The sequence below is a fragment of the Typopeltis vanoorti genome, chromosome 19 (assembly GCF_054136105.1).
Source record: "Typopeltis vanoorti isolate ZY-2024b chromosome 19, IOZ_Tvanoo_1.0, whole genome shotgun sequence".
NCBI lineage: Eukaryota > Metazoa > Arthropoda > Arachnida > Uropygi > Thelyphonidae > Typopeltis > Typopeltis vanoorti.
The window spans coordinates 72564273-72590596 of record NC_143567.1 but is presented as its reverse complement, the minus strand read 5'-3'; the positions used below and the strand labels follow the sequence as shown (position 1 = coordinate 72590596).

Sequence of the window (26324 nt, the reverse complement as noted above, 5' to 3'; positions counted from 1 at the left end):
TTTTCCTTGGGGGTGCTGCAGTATCGCAGTGCTTATGCACGAGCCGCCACTGCTTGGACCTGAAGATAGTTACCACGACTATGGTAATTTGAACTACTTGTACATTTTGCTCATGTCACTGACCTATCGTAGTAAACCATAAACAGTTGTTTCGTCTACAACAGTCTTCCTCATGAAGTACCTAAACAGCTATAAACTGCAAGTCCTCAAGAAAAATGTCAAACTTCTTTCTGAATCTTCACCTACACCGTACACACGGCATTGACTGTGCTTATAGGTTTTGAAACAGTTGATTATTTTCTTTAAAATAAAAGTAGCTACTGAAATGAATTGCTACACTGTAATTAAATACAACTTACATGGCAGCTGTTTTCGTTCATTTGACAACGATTCTTGATCTTTCACTGGTTCGTTTTCGAGTCTAAATGATAAGGGAAAAACATATTGTTAAAAATAGCCGTACTACATTCAAGTTTCAAATTTAATTTTATTAATGTGGTATATACAGTATATTTTGAATTGCATCACATTACGCCATGATTTCTATTAGCTATTGCAGTTAAAGGAAGTTCAAGTTGCATTCGAACTTGGTCATCATTTGATTGTAGATTTTGGATAGCCAGTTTTTTTTCTCCAGGTCCTGTGCTTTAGAGGCCTCGTATGTCACACACACGCACACAAAAATTATCGAATAAGAGGGAAAGAATGGAATATTCAGATGAAAATTAAATTTATAATTTAAGAAATTGTCTTTATTTTATTAGTCATCCATACATCGCCAGCCCATCAACAGAATATCCAGACACGTGCAATAAGAAGTGAATGCTTCTTATTGCGCATGCCTGGATATGAGCAATAAGAAGCATATCCGTCTTTTATATTTTACCGACTTTCAATCATATAACAAATCAGAGATTTACACATATTTTTCGATTTGTGTCGTCATGAACGTATATTTATCAATATAGGAGAATAGAAGTGATTTGATTTATATGTTTTAAATATTCAGACATATGGTATGTGGACATCCATTTGTACTCTTGACCCGGACCCAGCAGATACTAAGGGCGGCCTGCACAAGCTTTTATGACGTCTTAAGAAGTTTACCTGTTATAAACAAATCCTTTGATTTGAAAGACCCGGGTTCGAATTCCATCTATGACATGAAAAACTTTTAACAGATGCTTTCAATCAAGTGGTGAGTTAACCGGTCTCATACGGAAGTGGGAAAATTTCCTCCTCTCGGAAACTCCGGTTTTTCGTTCCGTAACAAAAACAAACATACCGTATATTGAATTTAATAGTTATATTCAGAAATTTAAAGAGGCTTCCGAAATAAGACGATGTCGAACATGGGGTAATAATAATCTGGGGCTTATTCTAAACTATCTGTGGTCAGCATACATAAAACTAAAAATGACAGAACTAGATTATGACCGATGATAAATAGCGTAAATTAACAGTGAAGCACATATGTAACATTTCAACATGAGATGCTCTATCAGTTTAACAACGATTTGATTCAAGTTTTATGTTTCCTAATTGATGTTTAGCTTTAAATGATGAAGTATGATATAGAGTAGGAAACTAGCCAAATGAATGTGGGAGGAAAAATTATCGATTTATCTGTACTAGCAAGAGGGTGTCCTTAGACAGCTTTTCCATGGTGATGGACAGCCTGAATCCGTATCTCACTAGACTGGAAGAAATATTTTTAGTCCTGTCAGCCAAAACCTGAGAACCCTAAAAATGTCTCAAAAGAAAATAGTAAATTTTTCTCCAAGAAAGTCCATTGTTTTCCCCTTTTTACGAAATAGACAAATTGCATAGTGAATAATATTAATTAACTATTATAATACATTGACAGCGCGTGGTCTTGTAATAAATCTAAAACGATTGAACTGATTCTCTTCACAAAGCTCTGATTGTATCCATTCAGTTATAGGATTTGAATTTCCCGAGAAAACGCTTTAATTAAATTTGTTAATTAAAAATAAGCATTAATGATTTATCCAATCAATTATAAATTAGCATTAGTGAACATAGACTGCAATTTGTATAATTAATTTGTACTAGAAATTTGAAACTAGGAATTATTTCTCATGCAATATTTCCTTAAAAAAAAAAAAAAATCTTGGGCGAAAATCTAATAAATAACATTTCTATAAGGCTGTTGATACTTACCTATCTCTGATGTCTAAAAAAGCTTTTGCAAAAGGATTATGTTTGATCTTCAATGCAGTAACCTAAAACATAAGTAAGAAGTTTTCAGAATAAGTTTTTAAGAGATATTAAATTTAATCCCTGTTAAATGTTTACGTATGTAAAACTAGATTTTATTTTGTCAATATGCAGTTGCAGTAGGTGCCAGCACCTTTTCTTGTAAAAAAATCTGTTTAATAAGTTAGTAATAACCGCCTTATTTTTGTATATTCATTCTTGTTTCCTTTTATACAAAAATGTGCAACCAATTTTATAAAATGGAAATAATTTTTGTGTTCTTACGGATCTCTCAAATATGTTAATGTACTTTCTTCCCAAGTCCTCTTTGTAAAATATAAAGTTCAACGAACATGGCATGTATGAGAGAGTAATGCATCCTTATAAAAAAATATATTGTAATCTCACGTGTTTAAAAATTAAGTTATGTTTATATTTGAATGGTATGTTATTCAATATCACATGAAAATTTCAGTCTTTCCATCTTCACAAAAGATTTTTTTGTAAGAATTAAAGTAAGAATTATCTTTGTGTTCAGCAGGCATCCTAGATTGACACTGATTGGAAAGATTGATATGAATTCAAATCCTGTATTAAACATGAAGAACCTTTTATAAACTTTTTTTTTTTTTTTTTTCAACGATCATGAGGTAGCTGGTCTCATAGAGCAGTATCAGGTTTTTCATCCAGCACATCGACGACCAGAATAACACACGCAATTAATAGACATAATATAATATGATATACTGACCTCGGCAATTAGTTGTTTCAGTCGTAATTTCAAACAATCCGTTATCGCCATCATACTATTTTTTAAGCGCAAAAAATTAATTATAACTTGTAGATTAACTTCTGTTCTACACACTCATATTAATTTCAATTTTTGTAATTTTTGATATACATAAGTTTTATTTTCATAAAATAAAATATTATATGTACACACACACACACACACGGATATCATTTAGGCATTATGATTGAGCTTTGAATTGTCCTAGTGTGTGCTTGTTGATTATGATCTCGAAAAAATGATATTATAGATATTTTAATATGAAAACATTAAAAGCGATTATACGCGAGATTTGATCTCTCCTGTAGTGTCAGCAGCGTGCTCGTTCAGCAGAGCTGAATCTTTTTTCGGTAACTCAATTTTTCCGGTAGCGGTCAAAAGGGATAAGGCTGGTCTTGCCCCGCTTTCGCCTTGACATGGATTTGCCTTTTGACGATCACAGTTTTAAAGCACTATTGGCTCTTTTCAGGCATTTAGGCAACATACTAAACACAAAATGGCCCGATAAAATCGGAAAACGCCAGGTTCTTGAAGTGGAGACAGAGGACCCCGGCCCTCTGAACTTCCTCCCTCTTCACATGACAACGCCAGCGAGCCAGCAAAAACAACTGAAGACATCCCTAATTCAAACTCCAGTGGCTTTCAGGAGGTCAGAAGGAAGAAGAGAAAGTCCCCTGCAGCAAATCCTGAAATAATACCCCAGCCCTTGGAAAGTACAGCTCCAATGGACACAACAGCACAACCTGTTGAAGAAAGAGCGACGGACTCAGGGGCACAGCCCAAAGAGAAGATTCCTCCAGTTATTCTAAGATCAAAAGAAAAATTATCATCAATCGCGGAGACAATGAAGAACAGCAACATCAAATTTATATCAGCTAAGAATACAGATGACGGAATCCGAATTCAACCAGAAAGGGCGTTGGACTCCGCTGGATCACCAGACTTATGGACGAACTGAATGTCCTATATCGCACATTTCAACTCAAGTGTGAAAATAACCTAAAAGTAGTCATGAGAGGTCTGGCAGAAACCATTACATCTGATGAAATAGCTACTGACAGATCACAAGGCCTTGAACCAATTAAGATCTCGCGCATGTAGCGAGGAGACAAGTGCCCCATGCCGCTGGTCTTAGTGGAGATGAGTAAAGACCACAGAGAAATTTACGACCTTAAGATAGTCTGCAGCAGTGGCGCACCCAGGGAGGGGACCAAAAGGGCCCTGGCCCCCTCCAAAAGAAAAAGGAAAAAACACTAGAAAATTTTCCAAAAATCTTTTCCTAATTAAAATTCTTTTTTTTTTATTTATGTTGTGTCGTGTCTTCTATTTCTATACTACTTATGAATTAGCGATCATTGCAGATGCTCAGTCATAGGTCGTATGCGATGCGTAGTGTGAATTCTGAAATCGTCTACTTAACTCTCCCTCCCCCCCCCAAAAAAAGATTAAATCTTGAGTGCTCGGTCCCCTCCAAGATTAATTTCTGAGTGCGCCACTGGTCTGCAGCTTAGTCATCAAGACTGAACCACTCAGAAGAAAAGCATCTGCCAGTCAATGTCATCGCTGCCAAAAATGTGGGCATGCACAAAAGTTATGTAAAGCAGATTACAAGTGTGTAAAGTGCGGTGACAGCCATCCCTCGCACACTCGCACAAAACCACTGTCTACGCCTGCTAAATGCGCGAATTGTGGCAGTCCACATCCAGCCAACTATAAGGACTGCTCAATTCACCCTTCTAATCTACAGAAGACAAGGGCGGCGTTAGCCCCGCCCACTCAGAATCAAGCCATGAAACCTGCGCCAGATTTCACAGCGCGGGGTGTTACAGCCGATAAAACTTTCGCTTCTACGGGTTCTCCGCGAATTTTACTCGGGGCCTCGGCAGCTTATAGCCAAAACTCTGCACTGATTCTTGCTGCCTCACTAGGGGAGATGCTAACAGCCTTTAGCAAAATGAACCCCAGCCAAGCCGACACCAACAAATTCCTCAGGAATACCCCAGTCATCTTCTCCATGATCAACAAGTGACATGCTCTCCTGCATATCGTTGCTGATATCCCAGATATTTCCTCGATGCAGATCTCCGTAACACTCATCCCAAACAACTCATTCAGGAGTTTTCTAAGCGCCCGAAAGCTGCTCTGCTTTTCGGTTCAGGTGCTTCCGCACTGACCTGAATAGGGTGAGCCAAGTGCTCGTTAATCTTTAACACAAATCTATTTCCTAGCGATGAAGGGATAATAATCCATGGGATTGTGGTCCATCAAGCCACAGACGTTACAAGTTACAAGATATCGTTTAGGCCAATGGCATGGTGTATTTTCTAAGTGTGTATTTTCTGTGTGCATATTTTATTAAGCAATAAGTGCTATATATTTCTGCTGGTTTATTTATTTATTTATATTATTCTTTATAGCTTGATTTTCCCTATCAACAGCTCACATGCCAGTTTGAATTTTGATATTTTTTAAGCAGCAGTAATTTTTATTTTAAGGACTAGTACTGGACAGCCGACCGCAGTTTGGGAAATGGTAGTTTACAAACTGCGACACTGTTTACTATCGTCGCATACTCAAATATAATGAAATACTTGAATTTACGATTTATTTTATTTTTTTTATATTCTTTAACTAACCCATTGATGCTTCTAAATATGTTGTGTAAAGTAAGCACATGTTTTAAAGGTCGAAAAGTTAAGTTTTTGGTACGCATAAATCAGAAATTGTTAATTGGTGGACATTGGCAATAGTAGCAACAGTCGCGGAAGGTTATCATAATTGAGTAGTGTATGAATGGCACTGACAAAAGTTGGGCAAAGTGACAGCAGTATTTTTAATTTGGAAATTATTTCCTTTAGTTTTTTTTTTAATGTTTTAAATAATGTTACGCTCTTCGTGCCTTATATAGAGGAAATTGCCATATTAGGAACTCGTTTTTTAAACGATAATTAAGTTCGATTTTGCTGTTTTATGTCATACGAAACTGCAAGTAATCAGTAACGAGAAACAACGTTTAAACAGCAAGCTCTGTTTTTTTTTTATTACAATAGTACTAATTAATCAGACGACTTGTGTTGTGCTACCGAGTGAAAAGTTATTAAGGTTCGAACTTCGAAATATGTTGTGACTGACTATACAGATTTTTTTATGACGTTTTGCTTGAAGAATGTTGCTAAGTTGATTGTCAAATACTGTAAAACACTGAATCTCGCTATACAGTTCAAGTTTTATGATAAGAGGTCTACAAAAGTAAGTTTTTAAGTTATTTCGTAAATTAACATGAACTACCCTTTCTCAGAACTCAGCTAGTATGTTTATTACATACTTGCAAGCTCGCTATTCTAGAAACATTGACACTTTATGGAGTTTCAAATTAGTATACAGTAATTCCTCGATTATTGCGACCCCGATTAGGGCGTCATTTTTTTTCGATACCCAAATTCGATTAGTGCGCGTATATACATCTTAAAAATAAATATTACAGATTTCAAAAATTTTTTATGTATACATTTTTATGGCTAACTATTTTAAAAAATCACTCACTAGAATAAAATAATTTAATTTACCTATTTAAAACATTTTACAAAGTTATTTTTAATGGCCTACTACACTACTTCCATGTACACTATGTTCCAAAATTGACCGCTAATATTTATGTCATCTGCTATAGTACGCCATTCGAGACCCTTCGACACTTATGCGCATGTCACAAAAAAAGAGAATCCATTCCGATAATAGGGTAATCAATCCGTTTTCTGGGATGAGTTGTTTATTATTACACGTCGGAAAATTAACTTCTCTTTTATGATCATTGTAGTTTTTAAAGTGGTAACTAATTTGCTTGTATAACAGTTGGGAAATTTTATCTATAAAGCACGTGATTTCGCGTGTTTATTGATAAATGCATTCTTATTTTATTTATTTATTAATATATAAATTAATTTCGCGTGTTTATTAATAAATAAACATGTATATTTATTTATTAATAAATTGGTTACTGATTAGGAAAAAAAATTTTTTTTTTTTTTAATTTTGTATAAGCAGCACCCCCACTTAAAATTTCACTGGCCGCCACTGCAAGTTAATTTGTAAGATCGCATCTGAAATAAATGGACATTAATGTACCCACATTTTATGAACGCAGGGGCGAACGAAATTATGCATAGACTTCGCTTGTTTTCAAGCACAATCGCATCGCGTATGTATGACTCAGAGAATTTGCTAAGACTAATGCAGCTTGAAGGATATATACAATTTAACGTCTATTATTAGACAAAACTAAACAACCTGACAGTTTTATACCTCTAACACACTTCATGTTTTTAAGACGGCTGTTTTCGGAGTGGGTGTGTTTCGTTTCGTATTTGACCTCCTTCCCCGATGACGTTGCAACATCAAACACTACAAATTAGATGATGTTACATAATACATCGCATATCAGAACCAGACGGTGAAAAAAGCTCAGCGTTAAGATCGATGAATTTGGTATGCAAACTAGAAAGTAAAATTAGTGCAACTCGCAATGTTAATACTGGAAGATAATATAAATGGCAACGTTTATATTATACCCACTGGAATTTTCCTGTATTTGCACTATTTAGCAGAGGGAAGAAGGGGGTAAAATCATTCGTATCATTGGAAGGTGCGAAAACCACTTCTCTACTTACTGGATGCAAAGTGGCTTGAAAAAGGTCATTGTTTGATCTCTAAAGTAGGTTTACCGAATTATCTATTCCTTAGTTCTCCAACAACACTAATATACAATATGCTTAACCTTTTGTGGTCAGTAGTTTTATGTAACTATTAAACGCCTTTGTATTGAAAATGGAAAGAGGACTGGGCATTGCGCTCTTCGATTGGAAAAGAACTGAGTCCGATTCTCGTGACGAGAGTGACTTTTATATGGTGTTTTCAATTGAAGGCGAGTTAATCGATCTCAAACGGAGGCAGCGATTTTTGGTTATTTTTTTCCCCCTGAAACTGGGCGGTAGATGGTCGATAGTAACGTTGTGTATAGATGGAGTAGTAAGTAGTAGGCGGTGTGATTTATGTGGTGTAGTGCCCTCCCGCGTATGAGTCTTCGGAAGTGTGGAGTAGCTCATACGAAGCAGTTTGCTTAATACAAAGTCGCCTTGCGCGATGAGTCTTGGGACTTTATGGAAATGGCAATTAAGTTCCGCCAAAGCCAATCGAGATTACGCGAATTGTTTTTTTCCCCTCCCCTCATTATTTGGATAATTACAGGGTGCAATTCTCGTCATGATATGGTTAAATCTTTAATGTTTTTATTGGAGATAAGTTAGTCAGTCTCTTCAAATACTGAAAGGAAACCAAGAACGGAGGAAGGAATAAATGAGTCTGAAATGGCTCGCAAACATGTGAATTTGAAAATTATTATTAATAATAATTTTCATAGTTACATGTTTACGTGACACCTCCCTCACCGAGGGAGGGCACTCTACCTTACAGCTCTCCGTCTTCTCTATTTCATCATCATCTACACACAACGCCATCTACTGGTCATCACCACCACCATTAGTATTTTTTGTCTGTATATTGCGTGTGTTCTCAAAGAATAATTTGCGCGCGCGCGCGTGTGTGTGTGTGTGTGTGTGTGTGGGAGAGAGAGAGAGAGAGAGAGAGAGAGAGAGAGAGAGAGAGAGAGCAGTGGGTTAGCTAAGAACTTTATTTTGAAACCTAATCTTTTTTTTCTTAATTTTAATTTTTAGGCATCTTGACACATTTATCAATGCGCAAGTGATAAATAAAATCTTTACGATATCAATATTAACCATTCGGCGATTAGACGATATTTTCTCCCCCGGTTTTCATCCACTTTAATGTCTTATAAAAGTATTTTCAGTCATCTAAAAAAAATTACTAAATAAATTCAGTTGATTGACTATTCTGTCAAGTAAAATGTCCTACATTATAATTTGTTATGGGGCATTCTTGTTTCAGTAATCTCCACAAGTTTTATGTAACAAGAGTAATTGATGAGGGAAATACATATGCTAATTTTTTTTTTTTTTTACAAAGGCATTTGATAGGGAAACTGACATTTAAGCTGCAACGAATGGGTTTGGATATTAAATTGGTGGAGTGGATTGGCAGTTGGTTGTCTGATAGATTCAAAGGGTTGTATATACAAGGACAGTATCAGGGAAAAGTAAAGTTACCGGTGGGGCTCCACAGGGCTGTGCTGGGGCCGCTACTTTTCAACCTTTAATGATATTATCACCTGGAATTCAAGGAGATATTCCAGGTGAATGCGGATTGTTGTTTGCGGATGATGTGAAGTTGGAAAAGGTTGTTGAGACTAGTCCTAATGTAGTAGCTCTTCAGGAGGATCTAAATAAGCTGGATACGTGGTCAGATCAATGGGGATGCCAGCTTAATGCTGCTAAAGGTAAAGTTTTGAATTTTGGGATCCTGCATACTCTACATGTGGAAATATACTGGAGGAATTTGAGAAAGCATGGGATCTTGGAGTTTGGTGGATGGAAGTTTGAAATTTAAGGGGCAGGTTGTAATGGTGATGCTCAAATCTGATCGCTGGGGTTTAGAGGGGATGAAGATATTTTGGAGAGAGTGCAGAAGCAGTTGACAAAAATGATTTCAGGATTGTGGAATATTAGTTATAAATACAGATTAAAGACATGCAATCTATAGATTTTGGTTGAGAGAAGGCGAATGAGTGATATGATTGCGACGTTTAAGGCTCTTGAGAGGTATTTACTGGATGAATGCGATGGAGATTTTTCAGACAGTGGAAATAAGGAAGGGGAAAGAACTAGAGGACATCCCTGGAAATTGCGCAAGGAAGTGGTGAATAAGAGGATGAGCAGTTATTTTATTTTATTGTATTATGTAGAGAGTGGTGGATGAGTGGAATTCGTTGCCTGAATGTTGTGAATGCTGAGTGCGAATGAGTTTAAGCTTCCGTATAATAGATATGTTACAGGCAGATCAGATTTTCCGTAAGTCTGTGGACTTTTGTATATATATATATATATATATATATATATATATATTATAAGCGCGGACTCCAATTTGAACTTAACTGTAGTTTTTGATAGCTCTGTTGTTCTTAGTGTGTAATGTTTCTGTCGGTCTTTTTTATATATCTTTGTACTTTGACACCTGATGACGTTGGCTTACCAACGAAATTAGTTGTGTCCGTATTAAACTTTTATTCTTAATTATCTCGGTGGTTTAAGTCATTAAAATTATTGAACATGTTCATAAATCGATTCAATCTGCATACAAATAATATATATATTATTATATATATATTTAATACCTTCTTAATATATCAAAATCAACCATATTCACATAGGAAAGCATGACCGGAAACGCCATAGTAAATGTGTAGCAGATTAATAAAAAAAATGTCGCTGCTACACATTTACTATGTTAGCAACTGTGCATTAATTTATTTAAGTATTATTTATCTAAGTTTTTTATTTAATTAAGTATTAATTTATTTAAGTATTTAATACACGTTTATGAAAACGTGTATTAAAATATTTTATCACGATCAAGTTAAGCGATAAAAGATCACTTAACTTGATCGTGCAATGAGAATTGTTACTTCATATCTCTTAAAATAAATAATTCATGTACCTCAGATTAGGATTATTCTGTAAGTGTTATTATTATTCTTTATTATTATGATGATTAGTATTATTCTTACAAGGGCAATTTTTAAATGTATTATTTAATGAAGTAGTGTTCATTTTTCACTCCTCAAATTTCATTCCTTATGTTCAGGTAAGCTTGTGCCACTAATAATACTTGTTTCACCTCTGAAAGCATTTTCATGATTTTCCCGCATGTAAAAGCTTCACTGGAAATGAATATGGAATTGATATTCGTTCCACGATTCATCGCAAGAGGCCACTCTGACACTATCCGCTGTCTTCACACAAATATGAATTGGCAGGTTTCATAACTGCAGTAGCAGCTGTTTTTTCTTCTTTTTTTCGTCAATTAATGCATAACTAATTTTGCAGCCTTAGTTGCTTCCTCCTTAATTCAGATCGACTAACCACAGCTTGATCCGCTCAACAAAGTTTTAAACATTAAAGTAAGTTAAGGAAATGATTGTAGACAATCATAAAAATGCACATTTCTTGTAGAGTTTTCAGGCAGAGCCATTTGTAGCATATGTATGTCATTTTATTTGCTTTATTTTGCCATTAGACTGGCGCCCAGTGAAAATTTTGAAAAGTATCCTAAATACCAAAATTCACTTTAAATACTTCTGACAACTTATTCGATTGGTTTGATTTGGATTTACGTCCCAAGCAACAAAAGGCTATGAGACCACTGTATTATAACTTTAAATTGCGTGTGTTCTTCGCGGCAGGTTTGCCTGTTTTAAGGGATAAAAAAAACCTTGAATTCATTCTGTGTCTACGGTATTTTAATCTCTTCTTTCGTTTCAGTCGGTAAGATAAGGTAAGGACGATGCTCTTTGGTTGGCAAACCTAAGTTCGAATACCATCAAGAATTGGAACCTTTTCTAAGGGTCTTTCAACTGCAGTTAGCTGGTATCATACGGAGGTGGCGGGGTTTTTCCCTGTCAGTAACTCAGATTTTTTCATTCCTTAAAACAGACAAACCAGCCAGAAATACACGCATGACAGACATGCCATACTCGTAATACATTAGTCTCATAATTTTACTTGTTTATGAGACTGGTGTATTACGAGTATGTCATGTCTGTCAAATGCAGCTGTTCCAAAACCACAATCTCTCTCGTTTACAACCCCATCCCCCTTCATTCTGGTTCAGTGCTGTGGAAATTGTCAGAGGACCTTAAACCACGTTTTAAACAACTATATTCCAGATTTCGGCGAAATCGGTTGCACCATGATATTTTTGTACTTGTGTAGAGGGTGACCCCCCCCCCCGTTGCAAACTCCTTCACTATAGTCCAGTTGGACTAAGTTTTTTCATAAAACCTTAAGCAGATTTCAAAAACAGTCACATTCCAGATCTGCCGTAAATCATTTGAATTATGTGGCCTGTAAAGATGTCCACGAAGGATGCAAACTCTACCTTCCCAACAGTCCCTCAATTTTTCTGCGCTTGTGCCGAAATTTCTCCTACGAGAATTTGCAATAACTTTATTCCAGATTTAGTCGAATAGGATGAACGGGGTGGTCTGCAGAAGTCTTCCCACCTATTTTGCCTTATATAGTACCCTAAAGCCAGGACAATAACTACAGTAACACACACACACACACACACACACACACACACACACACACACACACACACACACACACACACACACACACACACACACACACACACGCACGCACGCACAGTTCATACTATTGATATGCATACTTTACAATTATATGTCGAAGCCTGCAGATATCCTGTTCGCCATTCGCTGATGCATCCTTTATGCAACCAATGTTCCTTGAAGGGGCTCGGAGGGAAAGTACTGTATTTTGATGTGTTGGGCACTAAGACCTAACACCTGTGCATTCTTATAGGACATTACACAGCACAAGCCTCTATTTGGGATGGTTATAGCAAAAAGAGAAAAGAAGAAAAAAGGCTGTAGCGAGCCTTATTCTTCTAACAGGCACGGTTTTTTTTCACAATTTGTATTAGAAAAAAAATTGAAATTATCCTTAAAAAAGTAACTAATAAAGTAAGCACTAAGTCTCTGAAGCATAAATTTAAACATTTCATGGACATTGATTAAACGAATATCATACAAATGTAATCTGTCTCACGAAATGAGAAGTAATCTATAACAAAAATTCCGTATATGGAATTCAGTAGTTTTCCAAGTTCAAAGAAACGTCCGAGGTAGTACGGATATCCAAATAAGTGCAACAAAAACCAAAGCTCACTCCTAAAACTGGCTTTGATCTACTTTCATAAAAGACTTAAACTTCCCATAATGAAGTTCTAATGAGTATTTCTACACACACATGATATATCAGCGCAATATCAACTTTTTTTTTAAAAATAAAAAACAAACAAACTTTTTTATATATATCCATATATTCCTGAAGAAGTACGTCATAGTGCATAGGAAAATAGTAGAATAATAAAAGCATTTAATTGTATGTGGTCATACCGATTATTTTAATAGGAAGGCTTGTTCGCTGGTCTGCAATAATGCAAAATTATTCTATTTACTATTAAAAGATTAGCTATAAAATAACAACGCATATTTTATTTTTTTCTATTTGTCGCCGCCGAGAGACTTCAGCAGTAATATGTTTTAAAGATTAAGTGACTTACCTCTTCGTTCTGATAAGCTGTAACTGCGAAAAACTGGGTCTCCGGAAAGTTGAAGGAATAAACCACTGGGCGCTCCGATCCAACTCCTACTTTAATAATATGTACACGCGTCTCATATTTGTGAAGAGAATGAAGAACTACCTAAAAATGATGTATCAAGTGGAAAATTATGGCATATTCATTAGAAAGTATTCGTTATTAAGATGCAACTAAAAATTTATATGAATTCTGGTTTCACATTAATAAAATACAATAATCGAGAAAATTTAGACTTCCATTTTTCCAGCACTGTTGGTTATTATAAAGTTTCTTCAACAACGCGGTAGCTTGCAGGTCACCAATTTAGCCTTTCAATGGCCAGCATAGTACCATAGAAATAAAATTTTGTAGCTGTTCCTTTTATACGAAACGAGATATTTGACTATCACAATAACGCAGCGAACACTATTTTTAGTCTTAACACTTGCCTGCCAGCAATTTATTATTATTTTAAACTTGGTTGTCAGAAATACGACGGTGCATCACTTGAAGTTATCGACATATGATACTTGCTCATAGACGAATAAATGACATTCTGTTTCGTACTCTTTTAGGAAAGAAACTGTGGAACAAGTATTGCTTTCCAAGATCGGTATCAGTTATATTAAAATTTATCCCAATTGCTATTGAAACCAGGCAGAATTTTGTACCTCGGTAGCTTAATACATTTCTTCTTTTTTTCCCTTCTCCACACTAGTTTCTATTTTATTTATTTTTTTTTATGTTGTTATTTTCACTGGCAGTCGTTTTTGAATATCATATCACGATACGAAAATGGTTTATTTAATCCTTAGTTCACTTTCCTGTCAGGATACGCAAGTTTTTTACCGTTCTGAAGAGAGACCAGATTTCGTTATAAATCTTACATGAAAAAGATACTCATACAAATTACTTATAACTAACCACTTACTTGGTCTGGAGCTGTTCCTTTATTGCTGAGCTTCACTTTAGAAAAAGATAAAGCTCCTTTCATCCAATGGACACCGAAGTTGGGAGATTCTGGATGGACATACAAACACTGCCTAGGTTGTGGTTCAGCCTTTGTACTTGGAACCCATTCTTGATTATGGTATCTCCAGCGAGTACCATGAAGTTGGATGAATTCAAGGACTACTGAGTACATAGCACGTGGATCTAGACCAGAGATCCGAAGCCATATCACAGGAAACATACGTCTAAATAGAAAAGAAGAAAAGATGCTTTAGAAAAAAACAAGTTCTATGGTCTTCAACTCCATTTACTTCCCTACTTAAAAAAAAAAAGTATATTTTGCACAGAATATCCTGGTTTAAAATAGTTCCTCGTACTAAGATTGTGAAGCTCAATCCCAGAATCCTATTTAAATGATGTTATTCCATTATATCATATGCGATGAAGATTATATACAGGTCGTGTCATGTGTGCAGGTGTTTATATATACATGCACAAAATATATTTTTCAAATATATTGTTCAAGAACACAAGCAATTTTATAATGTACCATATTACGCTGCGACATGGTGTTTAGAAAATGTAGTGCAGAGATTACTCTGGGCATCAAGAGTTCCGATCTAAACTCTACAGAGATCTCTGAAAAAAATATGAATCGTCAGATGAATGCCAAACAAACACGTAAACTCACTAAGCGAAAGAGTCGCCATTCTAGTGAGAAATACGCTAAAATACCTTTCACTTTATCGATGGAGTCTGGGAGAGTGATATCTATAATCGTTACTAAAGATGGGTCCGCAGTTTATTTGTGAAATTAAAGAGTTTGTGAAACATTCGGATTTCTGCAAATTTTCGCAACGTATATACCACTTTTCAATTTTCAGGGAATAAAACTATTTTTTTATTCTAATTTTTGGGCATACCAAAAAAAGTTATTGTGTTTTAGTTGACTTGATTTCCTTATACGACTGCTTCTGATTGAATGATTTTTCTCAAGAATGCTGCTTCGACTCTTCTCTCACCTGTTCTAGCTCAGTTAAATGATAGACGCGCTTCATTTGGTTGGAGGAGGAATAAAATGAAATGTCGACCCAAATCCCGCCAAGATTGCTTTTTTAGGCATCCTTAATCGACGTTAGTATTGTCGCTAGACAGTGGTCGAATTTTCTGAGTAATTTCAGTTGTTTGACATAGCGACAAAACAACTAAGGTATATCTGCTAATTGTTTGCGTTCTTCTGCTGGATGAAAAACTCCTTTCCTACTTGCCCACTTTGCACGACCTGTAATTGCAGTATGCATTTGAAAAACTTGCCTTTCCCACGTGCCTGCTTTGCAGAATAGCAATAACTCAGAGAATGCATTCAGTTTCTTGATATGATACAGTAGGAGTCTGAACTGCTAACTTTTTTCCAGGATGCAGTTTTTCATTCCAGAAATCTATCCTCAGTAAAACAGATCAGGGTGAATATGCAAATGACAGTCATGTTACAGCCTTATCTGTCTTGATATAATCCTAAAAGAAAAAAACATGAATGCTAATTCTATCTATCTCAATACTAATTCTGTCTCATTAGTCTTAATAACATTCTCCAGTAAATGATAGATAATTTCATCTAACTCTAATTTCATCTAATTTCATCAAGCAACGGTACGAAAGTACCGTTGCTGCCATTTGGTGCTTTATGCACTTTACGCCATTGATTTGTGTTGCTTCAATGAGTGTTTCAGCAACAGCTTGAAGAAATTTATGCTGTTATTGTCTAATTATTATAAATAAAAATCATCGAACGCCTTTTATTTCCAAAGGGAATTTACGAAACTCCTTTAGTCCTAAATATTTTTGAAGATGGTTATGAAACGGACTCCATCCATCACTGTCAACTGAGTTAAAGGCTATCAAAAAATCAAGACTTTCAACGCAGACAACTCTCGTAGTCCTAAACCCTAACATTCGTATTGTTTTATGAACGAGTTCTACGGTTTTTTTCCCGAGTTACGGTGATAAAATCCCTAGGTTTCTGGGAGGAAACTCCACTTGCCTGTGCCAAAGATCGGCTACCTGGGAACTGGCAGTCGAGAGGCCTAGAAAAAGTTCTAGTTATCGAACCCATAACGGTCTTTCTTTGGGCTGTCTAATGCACATATTCTCTCTAGTAAAACGAAATTTTATACATAGTTGTTTCTTAAAAATATCAAGATAGAATAAAATTCTATTTTATTCTATCTTGATATTGTGGGAATTTTCACTGCCAAATCATGTTTTTTTTTTTTCGATAATGCAGGCTCTTTTGAAAGTAAATAAAAATCCTGGAGTAACGTTAGTAGCAACTGTTCTTAGGATAAATATATTACCTTACAGCTACCCTGGCATCTACACGGGATTTCTAGAGATGTCTTCAGTAATGGCACGAAACATAAACTCCTTCAAAGGGGACGACACAGCTGTTTTTTTTTTTTTTTTTGTGATTACGGCTGACGCAGGTGTGGCTATGAAACCAGTGTATCATGTCTGTTAGTTGCGTGTGTTCTGCTGATCGATAGTTGGATATGCTGGGTCACAGTCTTGCTACCTCTGTATGAGACTCACTTTCAGTCGAAAAGCCCTTATAAATGTTCCTCTCACTAGTAGTAGTGAGAGGAACATTTAAATTTGCCGTGTAATAACTAGGTAATTTGCCGACCGATTCATCGACAGTAACAGTCGCTCAAGCGATCGGCAAATTACTAGTTATTACACCGCTTGCCTACAAATGATCCGTTGAAACAGGAATTGGAATGGTTCGACAAATTTTTATAAGGATTCAAATTCCAAATCTGAGTAAAATCTGTCCAGCCAGAGTTACAGGTAACTGGACAAAAAAATGCGTAAGCGTCTAGCGTTTATAACTACTAAAGGCGCTTACGTATTTTTCGTAAACGCCTAAAATGTATTGTATATTCATTCGTAATTATGAATGTGTTAATGTACACAAATGAATGCTGATACAAAATGCCTTCCCCCCCCCCCTCGTGATTGCAGTTGAAAAGGTATGGTTAGTTATTCTTGTGAGGGCGTGCTGAACAGTTGTGACAATCAACATGAAGGAATTGGGGTAGAACCACGTAATTTACACGTTATTCTACATATTCCTCACGAAATGTTATATACTTATTACAACTCTGCTGCATCATTTATAATCCTCTGAGAAAAGTCTTTCCTTTGTTGCACAAACCAGTCCCCAGCTGCAGATATGACTTCATGATCTGTGGTAAATTTTGTTCCTTTCAAATGTTTCTTTAAATTTGGGAATAGGAAATAGTCTGATGGGGCCGCGTCTGGCGAATACGGTGGGCGAGGCAGATATTGAATTCCAAGTTTATTGTCTGTTGGGTTTCATGCGCACTGTAAGCAGGTGCATTATCCTTCAAAAGCAACACGCCTCTGCTCAATTTACCGTAGCATTTTTCCTTCAGTTCATTTCCTTCAGAGCTGTTGAATAAATTGCTGCTGTAACAGTTTCACCTTTTTTGAGGTAAGGATTACACCATCTATATCCCAAAAGACAATGGCAACAACCTTCCCTGCTGACTTTTGAGTTCAAAACTTCTATGGCCGTGGAGAAGCTTTGTCTCCACTCCATTGATTGTTGTTTGGTCTCTGGATCATAGTGATGAAGCCATGTTTCATTAACAGTCACAATATGTGCCAACACATTTGCCTGATTTCTCAAAATGACTCAAAATCCCTTGAGATGACAGCACACGTTGTCTCTTTCGGTCGGCATTCAAACTTTTGGGGACCTACTTCGCTGAGAGTTTCTGCATGTCCAGATGTTGGTGGATAATGATCCCAACTCATTCCCTGGATATCCCCACAGTCTTTACAATGTTTCTAGCTGGTATTCGTCTATCATCAAGGATCATGGCATGCACTGCATTGATGTTTTTAGGTGTGATCGCTGTGGAAGGTATTCCTGACCTGGGGGACATCTGTTTGATATACTGGGGCACAGCCCCCCCCCCTAGTCTCTCACACACACAAAGTTTAGTGAATCTCAGTTGCGGAGTTTTCTTGCAGCACGAAAAACTTGATGATCGCTCGCACCTCTATGTCTTCGAATTTCTTCAAAACCTCTGACATGTCTTATTATGTAGCCTAAAAGAAAAAGAACAAATGATTACAATTTGATGAAACATGGGGATTAAAGGGTTTAAGATATGCTCCTCCTTCTTGTGGTTATATCAATTGCTTTAATATCATTTTTGTTCTAGGTGTTATCAGAACTTTTCAGCTCCCCCCTCCTCGTAATTATTTTATTTTTTATTTTTGAGTAAGTTTTTACCTTTTCCGTTACAAAATCCTGTACAGTATGAGATCACTACAATGCAATATTTGTCTTCTTTGGAGCGATCTAAATTCTAATCTAAATCTAAATCTAAATTCTAATAAAAGTCTCGTATAGGACTTTTATGAAGAGCTTTTTAATTGAATGTGAGTTAGCGTCTCAGATGGCAGAGATTTTTAATCTGAAAACTCTGGTCAAAAGAGGCAAGTTAGCTAAAAAGTGCAACTAAAACTTTAATATTTTTGTTTCTGTCTTACTGCTTTGACTGAAATTACAACAAAATGAAAACTGATTTTATTATAATAATAGCACCGTATAATCCTCACTCCCTCCTGTATTATTATTATTATTATTATTATTATTATTATTATTATTATTATATAAACACTTCCAAGAGAGGGAGACAATAGTAAGATGCATTCTGACAGAGATAATGTTTATCATATCTCATCTTAAATTGGTTCAATGTTTGTGCCCTCACCACCTCTTTCTGCAAAGTATTCTCACCAACCATGTCCATGCAAACAAGTTATGTCTCAATCTTATGCACTACACTTTTATACAACTTCCAACCTCTGTCTCTATCTATCCTCTTACCTCCAGTATTCTAATATTGACACAACTTTATTCCACATTTAAAGCAGTTTCGGATTCCGAAAATTTTTGTGTTAGCAAATTGTATAAATATTTCAATAACATGAATATATGTATTGTGTTGATTGCAAACAGAGATATGCTACTTTAAACTGTATTGCTTTCAAGCACTGCTAATGCTGAATAATAATAATAATAATAATAATAATAATAATAATAATAATAATAATAATAATAATAATAGAAGAGTAGTCCTTAACTATTGCTGGTGTTTTTTCAATAAACCCTTGAATCTTTTAAGTCATATTATCAATAACGTTTTGTTTGTAAGTATGCATTAATTCCGTGACCGCAATCGAAATCTTCCTTTCTTAAATATTTTTAATAAAAGAATATATTGTTGTCACTCCTTTTTATTCAAAACGAAAAAAAAAAAAAAATGTAAATCATACTAGGTCGTTTACTGTTCAGAGTAAAATGCTAACTCTACTCGTTGTTGTACATGAGTAGTAATATAGTATACGATCTGAAGCTAGGTTACTGTTGTTTGGAATTACGGACGAAAAACATAAGGCAATCATTCTGTGTATTCTTCTGGTCGGTTGGCCTGTTTCTGAAGAATGAAAAATCCTTCCACCACTGTATGAGACCATCTAAGTCAATTTCAAATGAAAAACTATTATCTTCTTGTGCACATGGGATTCTAAATCGGGTCTTTCTACCCAAATGGCATCATCATACTGACTGAGAATAAATTCGGAGTTAATCCTTTACTTGGATGATCCACAATCATAATTTTATTTTTAAAAAAAATTGATTGTATATTTTAATTGATTATAATTGTTGTATAAAAAGACTTAAACACGTCTTTTTCTAAGTCCAGTGTTTAAAAAAATATTATCATACAGATATAATTAAGGGAGAAAGAAATCCTCTAGTGATAACTTAGTACACAGTGCTATAAAATGTCGCCTATTTCGTTCATTTTATTTTATTTCTTAAAATAACTTAAAAAAAAAAAATAATGTGTATGTTTAACTCTAACAATCCACATTTGGAATATATAATGTGAAAGTTAATAATTTGTGTGCTTTTAACAGTAATCCTATACATAAGTTGTTCATTTTATGGTACACTAGAATCATGAATGCGAAAAATGTTGAGAGGGGAAAAAAAAGCCCACAAAACTGGATGACATTGGGTTTGAGAATTGTACTCTTACCTACAGAATTGTACTCTTCAGGAAATAGGAAGGAAGGCTGTTCCGAAGGGCAGTACATGGAATGAACAAACATTAAGAAAACATGTGTCCTGTAAGTTAGGAGTTGAACTGGAGTCTCGCGGAGGGCTTGGTGACTAACAGCTGCTCATGTCTTAAGATGTAAATAAAGGAGAGTGAGACAGTTACTGATGACATTTCTGATGAACAGCGACCATGGATATCTTTAGAAAATGCATGCAGCAGTAAAATGGTCTCCACCACTCAATCCACCAACTACACCGAATCATCACTAACATCGTTATCTACGCCAACGCCATCTATTGTCCACCACCACTAGTATATTTGTCTGTAAATTGCATGTGTTCTTAAGTCCGATTTGTCTGTATGCAGGATGAAAAACCTGAGTTGCCAGGAGAAGAAAAAAAAACCCTGCTATCTCCGTATGAGATCAGCTAACTCACCTTCAATTGAAAAATTCCCATATAAAGATTCCTCTCATCGCAACGAGAATCGGAACTTAGGCCCTTTTCGAAGGGCTCGCTTACCATCGCTCTTCCAGTTGCGCTACGAAGACGCTTAATCGGGCTAATTGTAGGCTGCCCATACGTACCATTTTGAACGGGACAGTACCGTTTTTTTTCATATTTCCCTGCCGTCCCTTCGTTTTAATAAAAATGTCAATTTTGTTCCGTTTTTAATAAAAACCATAAATATACTTTAATATTGGTCAATCATTAGTTATTATTCATAACCTATAATCGTATTTCAATATCATGGTTACCAGTCATTTGTATAACCATGGAGTCGCATTGTTCGATACTAAATATTGATATCTGCAGTGATTTATTCAGAAAAAAAAAAAAAAAAAAAAAAAAAAATACACTTGCGCGTCTCACACACGGCGTCTGTTCTGCTGTAGCGTTAGTTTTTGTTTTGCCTGTATGTTTGTTATTCAGTGACGGTGGTTTAAATTTCCTATTTTTTAAAGTTTTAAATCTTATTTAAAGTTTTAAGTCTTATTTTTGAAAGTTTTAAGTCTATCTTTGCATGTCAAAGAGGCGAAACTGTACTTTAAATGACGATCTCCAGAAAGAATTCAAATTTATTAAACTGGACAAGCTGTGTAGTGAAGGAACAAAAGTGGTATGCCAACATTGAAATGTCCATTTTTCCGTTGCTCATGGAGGCAGAAGCGACATCAACCAACATCTACGTAGCCAGCAGTGGCGATCGGTGAAAATTATAAGTGCTGCATATAAAAAAAAAAAAAAAAAAGAAGAAGAAGAAAAAAAAACTTTTTTTCCTAATCAGTAACGAATTTATTAATAAATAAATTTACATATTAAAAATTGCTTTATTAAAAATATTTCATCCTCACCACGATAATAAAAGTTTCGTATCAATAGCAATGAATTGATACGAAATAACACCGCGAATATCGGCGTTAGATAGCAGTGCATTTGTTTCGTGTAACGATAATTGAAAAAATATAATTCTTTTCATATTTTCAGTGACACTCGTCACAATTCAGCCTTGTATCTATAATAAATAAATAATCATATGTTATTTTAACAAAATAAAATAAGATTTGCAAAAAATAGTTCACAACGTATATGCACCAATAATAAACGTTTCATATCTCACAGAAATAAGGCGCGTAAGGATATTTAAAAATACCGTTTGAGCAGTTACATTTGGGAATGATGTAACATGCAATTACGAGAGCAAACGAATATCGGCGTTAGATCGCAGTGCATTTGTTTCGTAATCTAAAGCGTTAATCGAACAATTCCAATTATTAACTATTCATTCAATGTCAAAACATAAGCTGTAACCTTTAACATGTTGTATTGCATTTATATAATGTTGTGTAAGCATTGCTATTATTTATAAACACAAACAAATTTTAATTTTTTCATTTTTTCCTTGGCGCTGCTGCAGTGTCGCAGTGTTTATGTACGGGCCGCCACTGGTAGCCAGAAACATAAGGATGCTGAAAATACTCTGGCTTCAATTAAAAACATCAGCTCGTTTATGGTGAGATGTGATAGTGAAAGCGATAAAATTGCAGCAAGTGAAGCTCTTGTTACTTATCATACTGCGCGTTATTTGATCCGTAAGATCGCGCAAATGACTGCTTGTCGACATTGATAAAGAAAATTTATGAACCAAAAATTTTTTTTTAGCACATACCAAATCAGAAGCAATAATTACCAACGTTTTATTACCCTACGTATTGGGCGAAATAATATAGGATTTGAATAAAACAACAACAAAAAAAAAACTTAGTCACTTTAGATGCATCAAACAAAAAAGCATCAAACTTTTTCCAATCGTTCTGCGGTACTTTTTGCCAAATTGTGGTGTTCAAGACAAAATCATAGACTTTGTTTCCTTACCTGGTGAAACATCCGACCTACAATGTGCTATATTGAAGGAAGTAAGTGACAAATTTGCCTTACAAAACAAAATTGCTGCTTTGTATGCAGATAACATGAACACCAGTTTTGGTGGTTGCAAGTGGCAAAAACTTGAAACTGAAATGAAGAGGCATATTATCGGTATTGGTCGTGAGACACACATTATACACAATTGTCTCCAGTGTTGTGTCTACTGTTTACCAATTGATATATATATATATATATTTTTTTTTTTTTTTGCAGTGAAAGTATACAAATACTTCAATACTGTATATACACATTCAGAGTTAAAGAACTGAAAAACGTTTTGTGACTTTGCAGGAAACAATTACGCTAAATTGTTAAGAGCATGGAAATACAAGATTTTTGTCCTTGGGTCCATCAGTTGACAGAATCTCAAGTATGTTTGACGAGCTTCGTTCTTATTTTCTTCTCAAGAAAAATTCCCTGTTATGCTGTGAAAATTGTTTGAAGATCCCTGTTTGAAATTGTAGTTGTCATTTGCAAGAGATCAAGTGTCTACGTTCCAAACATACATTAGCTTAATTGAAAAAAGATAATATTTCAGTTACAGAAGTAGCCATAAACATTGAAAATCTTGCAACCAATTTAAAGTAAAAAAAAGTGAAGTGCTTGTAACTACTGATGTCAAAAAAACAACTGAAAATATTAGTAGATTCAGGAGAAATTAATGAGGCTACGTTTTTTTTATTTTATTTTTTTAATTAGTTGAGAATTTGTATGAAACCAGCATAGAATGTCAACAAGTGTGAGTGCAGTTGTAGTTGAGGAAACACTGAGAAGTTCGAATGGAAAGAAATACAGGAGATCCTGAACGAGGAACTCATCACATGCACAGAAACAGAAGAAACTCGTGTATTCGATCAGTGGACCATCATAAAATCCATAGCTGTGAGCCAGTTGGATTCATGGAATAAAGAAAACATTCCTGTATTTGATAGATGGGTACAGAATTTTTTCTGAAATGAGCGAAAAACGCCTAGACTTTAAAGACTATATTGTAGAGTTTATTCTTTGTCTTCTAGGAATTTTGTCTTATAACAATGTTAGTTATAAGACAAAATTGCGTCATGGAGTGTGAGAAGTTTTATGATAAGGTGTTGAAAGAAAAGACCAAAATTTGATCCGTAAGATCACTTCATCGGAGAAGTATTCATGGTATGATCGTGGTGAAAAACAGTCCTCCTTTACGTCTACCTAAATTTTTGTATGGGTTCTGTTACTGAAGAATAATGATAAACTCAATGTTTATTTAATAATTTTTTATCGTCCTACGTTTTCATGAATACAGAATATTACATAACTCTCGTTCCGTTTTTGCCATCCCAACGTCCCGTTTTTGTCTCAAGGAAATATGGTCAGCCTAGCTAATTGCCGTCTTCTGTACTGAGTGAAATATAAACATAATTCGACTGTCACTGAGGAAAATTTTCGCTTGCACGGTTTTTGGCATCTTCGCCTTCTCATAGCAGAAGCAATTGCTAAAGATACTAAAACTGTTTCTGGTGAAATTTTTCCATCAGTGTTTACCAGGGGTGTTAATTCATGACTGACTGATCATTTTCAAAGAACGATCCTTCGCAGTGAACTATTAACTAATTCGCGTATGAAATATTCATATTTCAAACTGAATTAAACGCTAATCCATGCAAATAAATTTATATTTATAACGTAGGTCGCCACAATATGGCAAGAGCACTCAGTAACTTACAGGTCACTCCTCACCCATATAATATGCCCCACTTACCTGCTGTATTATCAGCTGTTATTCTCCTCATTATCTCCCATTAACAGCACTTTGCTTTTCCTTATCTCTTAACAGATCCAAATATTTTACTTCTTCTTCCTCCATTGATATGATAGTCAAAATCTTCCCTGATAAGTTTTAAAACATAAGTTTACTCTTTACGCTGTTCAGTTTCTCCTGTCATTATAATTATCATTATGCACTTTAATATCGAGAATGTCCTAGTAAAGTCACCATTCAGAAATCCCCCACCGTACGGCTTAATTTTTCCAATTAATAATTTAAACTGTATTAGCGTACTCATTGAGCTTCGTGCATCAGTAGGTTAGAATTGATATAATTGAAAGTAGATTTCCTTTCATGCAAACATCCCGCCTATTAGAATATGAAATATCCTTCTCTCCTTTTCTGTTAATTATTGCCATTTTTTGTCATTTCGAAACACTTCTTTTTAAAAAAAGGTAAAAAAGCACGCAAGGAAACATCGGAATGAAATTGAAAAGGGGGGAACGTTATTACAAAACTAGTAATGAATCTGTATTAATATTTATGTATACCAAAATAAATAAATTAAAATAAAAGCAAATCATTTGCAAACTTCGGCTTCGATACTTTGTTGTAGTAATACATTATTTGTGACACATCGCACGTGATAGCGACACACCAGGGTGCCGCGACACCGCGGATGAGAATCACTGCAATAGAGTATTCAATTAACCCAGAAAGTCTTTTGTTTATTGCCGATTCCCACGTTCGTACCTATTGACGTGTCAACTCTTTCCGGCGACGGCGTCTCTAGTAAAATCCCCCCCGTCTATCACGAGTGTTTCGACAATTAAGCTATGAGTCACTTTTGCTATATTCTTCACCAAAAGAAACGAACTTTTGAAATTTGCCTCAGGAATGAAGATGAATAACCTTTTACATTTTCCCTGTTTCCCCGCCAAGGTGTGTTTATTATGCTTGCTATTTTTATTATGATTTTAAATATATATATTTTTTTGTCTAGTTATTCAGTTTAATAAGTCAGAAGAGAAGATCTGTTCGTTACTCAAATAGGACTGTTTTCCAGAAGTATTTCAAGACAAGTCTAAAATGGCTTCAGTTTGGAATTTCGAAAGTGAACGACAGCTTACGAGAATTCATGTTTAGTATGAGTTGCAAGACTTAAGACGCGAACATTACCCAATGTATTCGTTGTTATATATATATATGTTAAAGATACCAAGCTATTTTAAACCTGGTTTTACTCCATTTCTCAAGTAAGCAAACAGACAAACAAGTCAAGTTTGCGCCTGCAAGTGTTGCAAGTCTAGCTGACCCTGCACGTAGTGAAAGACCAAGGCAATTCATGGTAAAAGTAGAATAAGCTCTGATCACTAATCTTAATATTTACCCATAATGCAAAGCACATCTCCTTGAGGAGATGTATGATGCTTTGTATTAAAGGCAAGGGGCCACTACCCAGACCGGTTTCGACCTTTATTGAGGTCTCCATCGGTGGGAGCCAGGCTAGAAATACCAAAATTTTAGTAATACAGAGCTTATAAGTATTTTACCAGAACAAGTTACCATAAGGTATTTTAACCTTATTAAATAAAAATCTCAGGAGGAGATATATATATATATATATATATATATATATATATATATATATATATATATATATATATATATATATATATATATATATATATATATTAAAGCTACCAAGAAAATTTTTACTTGGTTAAATCCTT

General features: G+C 35.2%; 1 protein-coding gene across 1 annotated transcript in view; it reads right to left on the bottom strand.

Moving 5' to 3' along the window:
* Positions 1 to 26324, bottom strand: part of LOC150096243 (T-box transcription factor T-A-like) — a 58226-nt gene that overhangs the window by 16739 nt on the left and 15163 nt on the right. The window contains exons 2-5 of the mRNA XM_090409012.1: positions 14235 to 14499; positions 13286 to 13426; positions 2185 to 2246; positions 360 to 421 (exon numbers count right to left, since the gene is read on the bottom strand). Of these exons, the coding sequence (XP_090265138.1) occupies positions 360 to 421; positions 2185 to 2246; positions 13286 to 13426; positions 14235 to 14499 (530 nt within the window). The remainder of the gene's footprint in view (positions 1 to 359; positions 422 to 2184; positions 2247 to 13285; positions 13427 to 14234; positions 14500 to 26324) is intronic.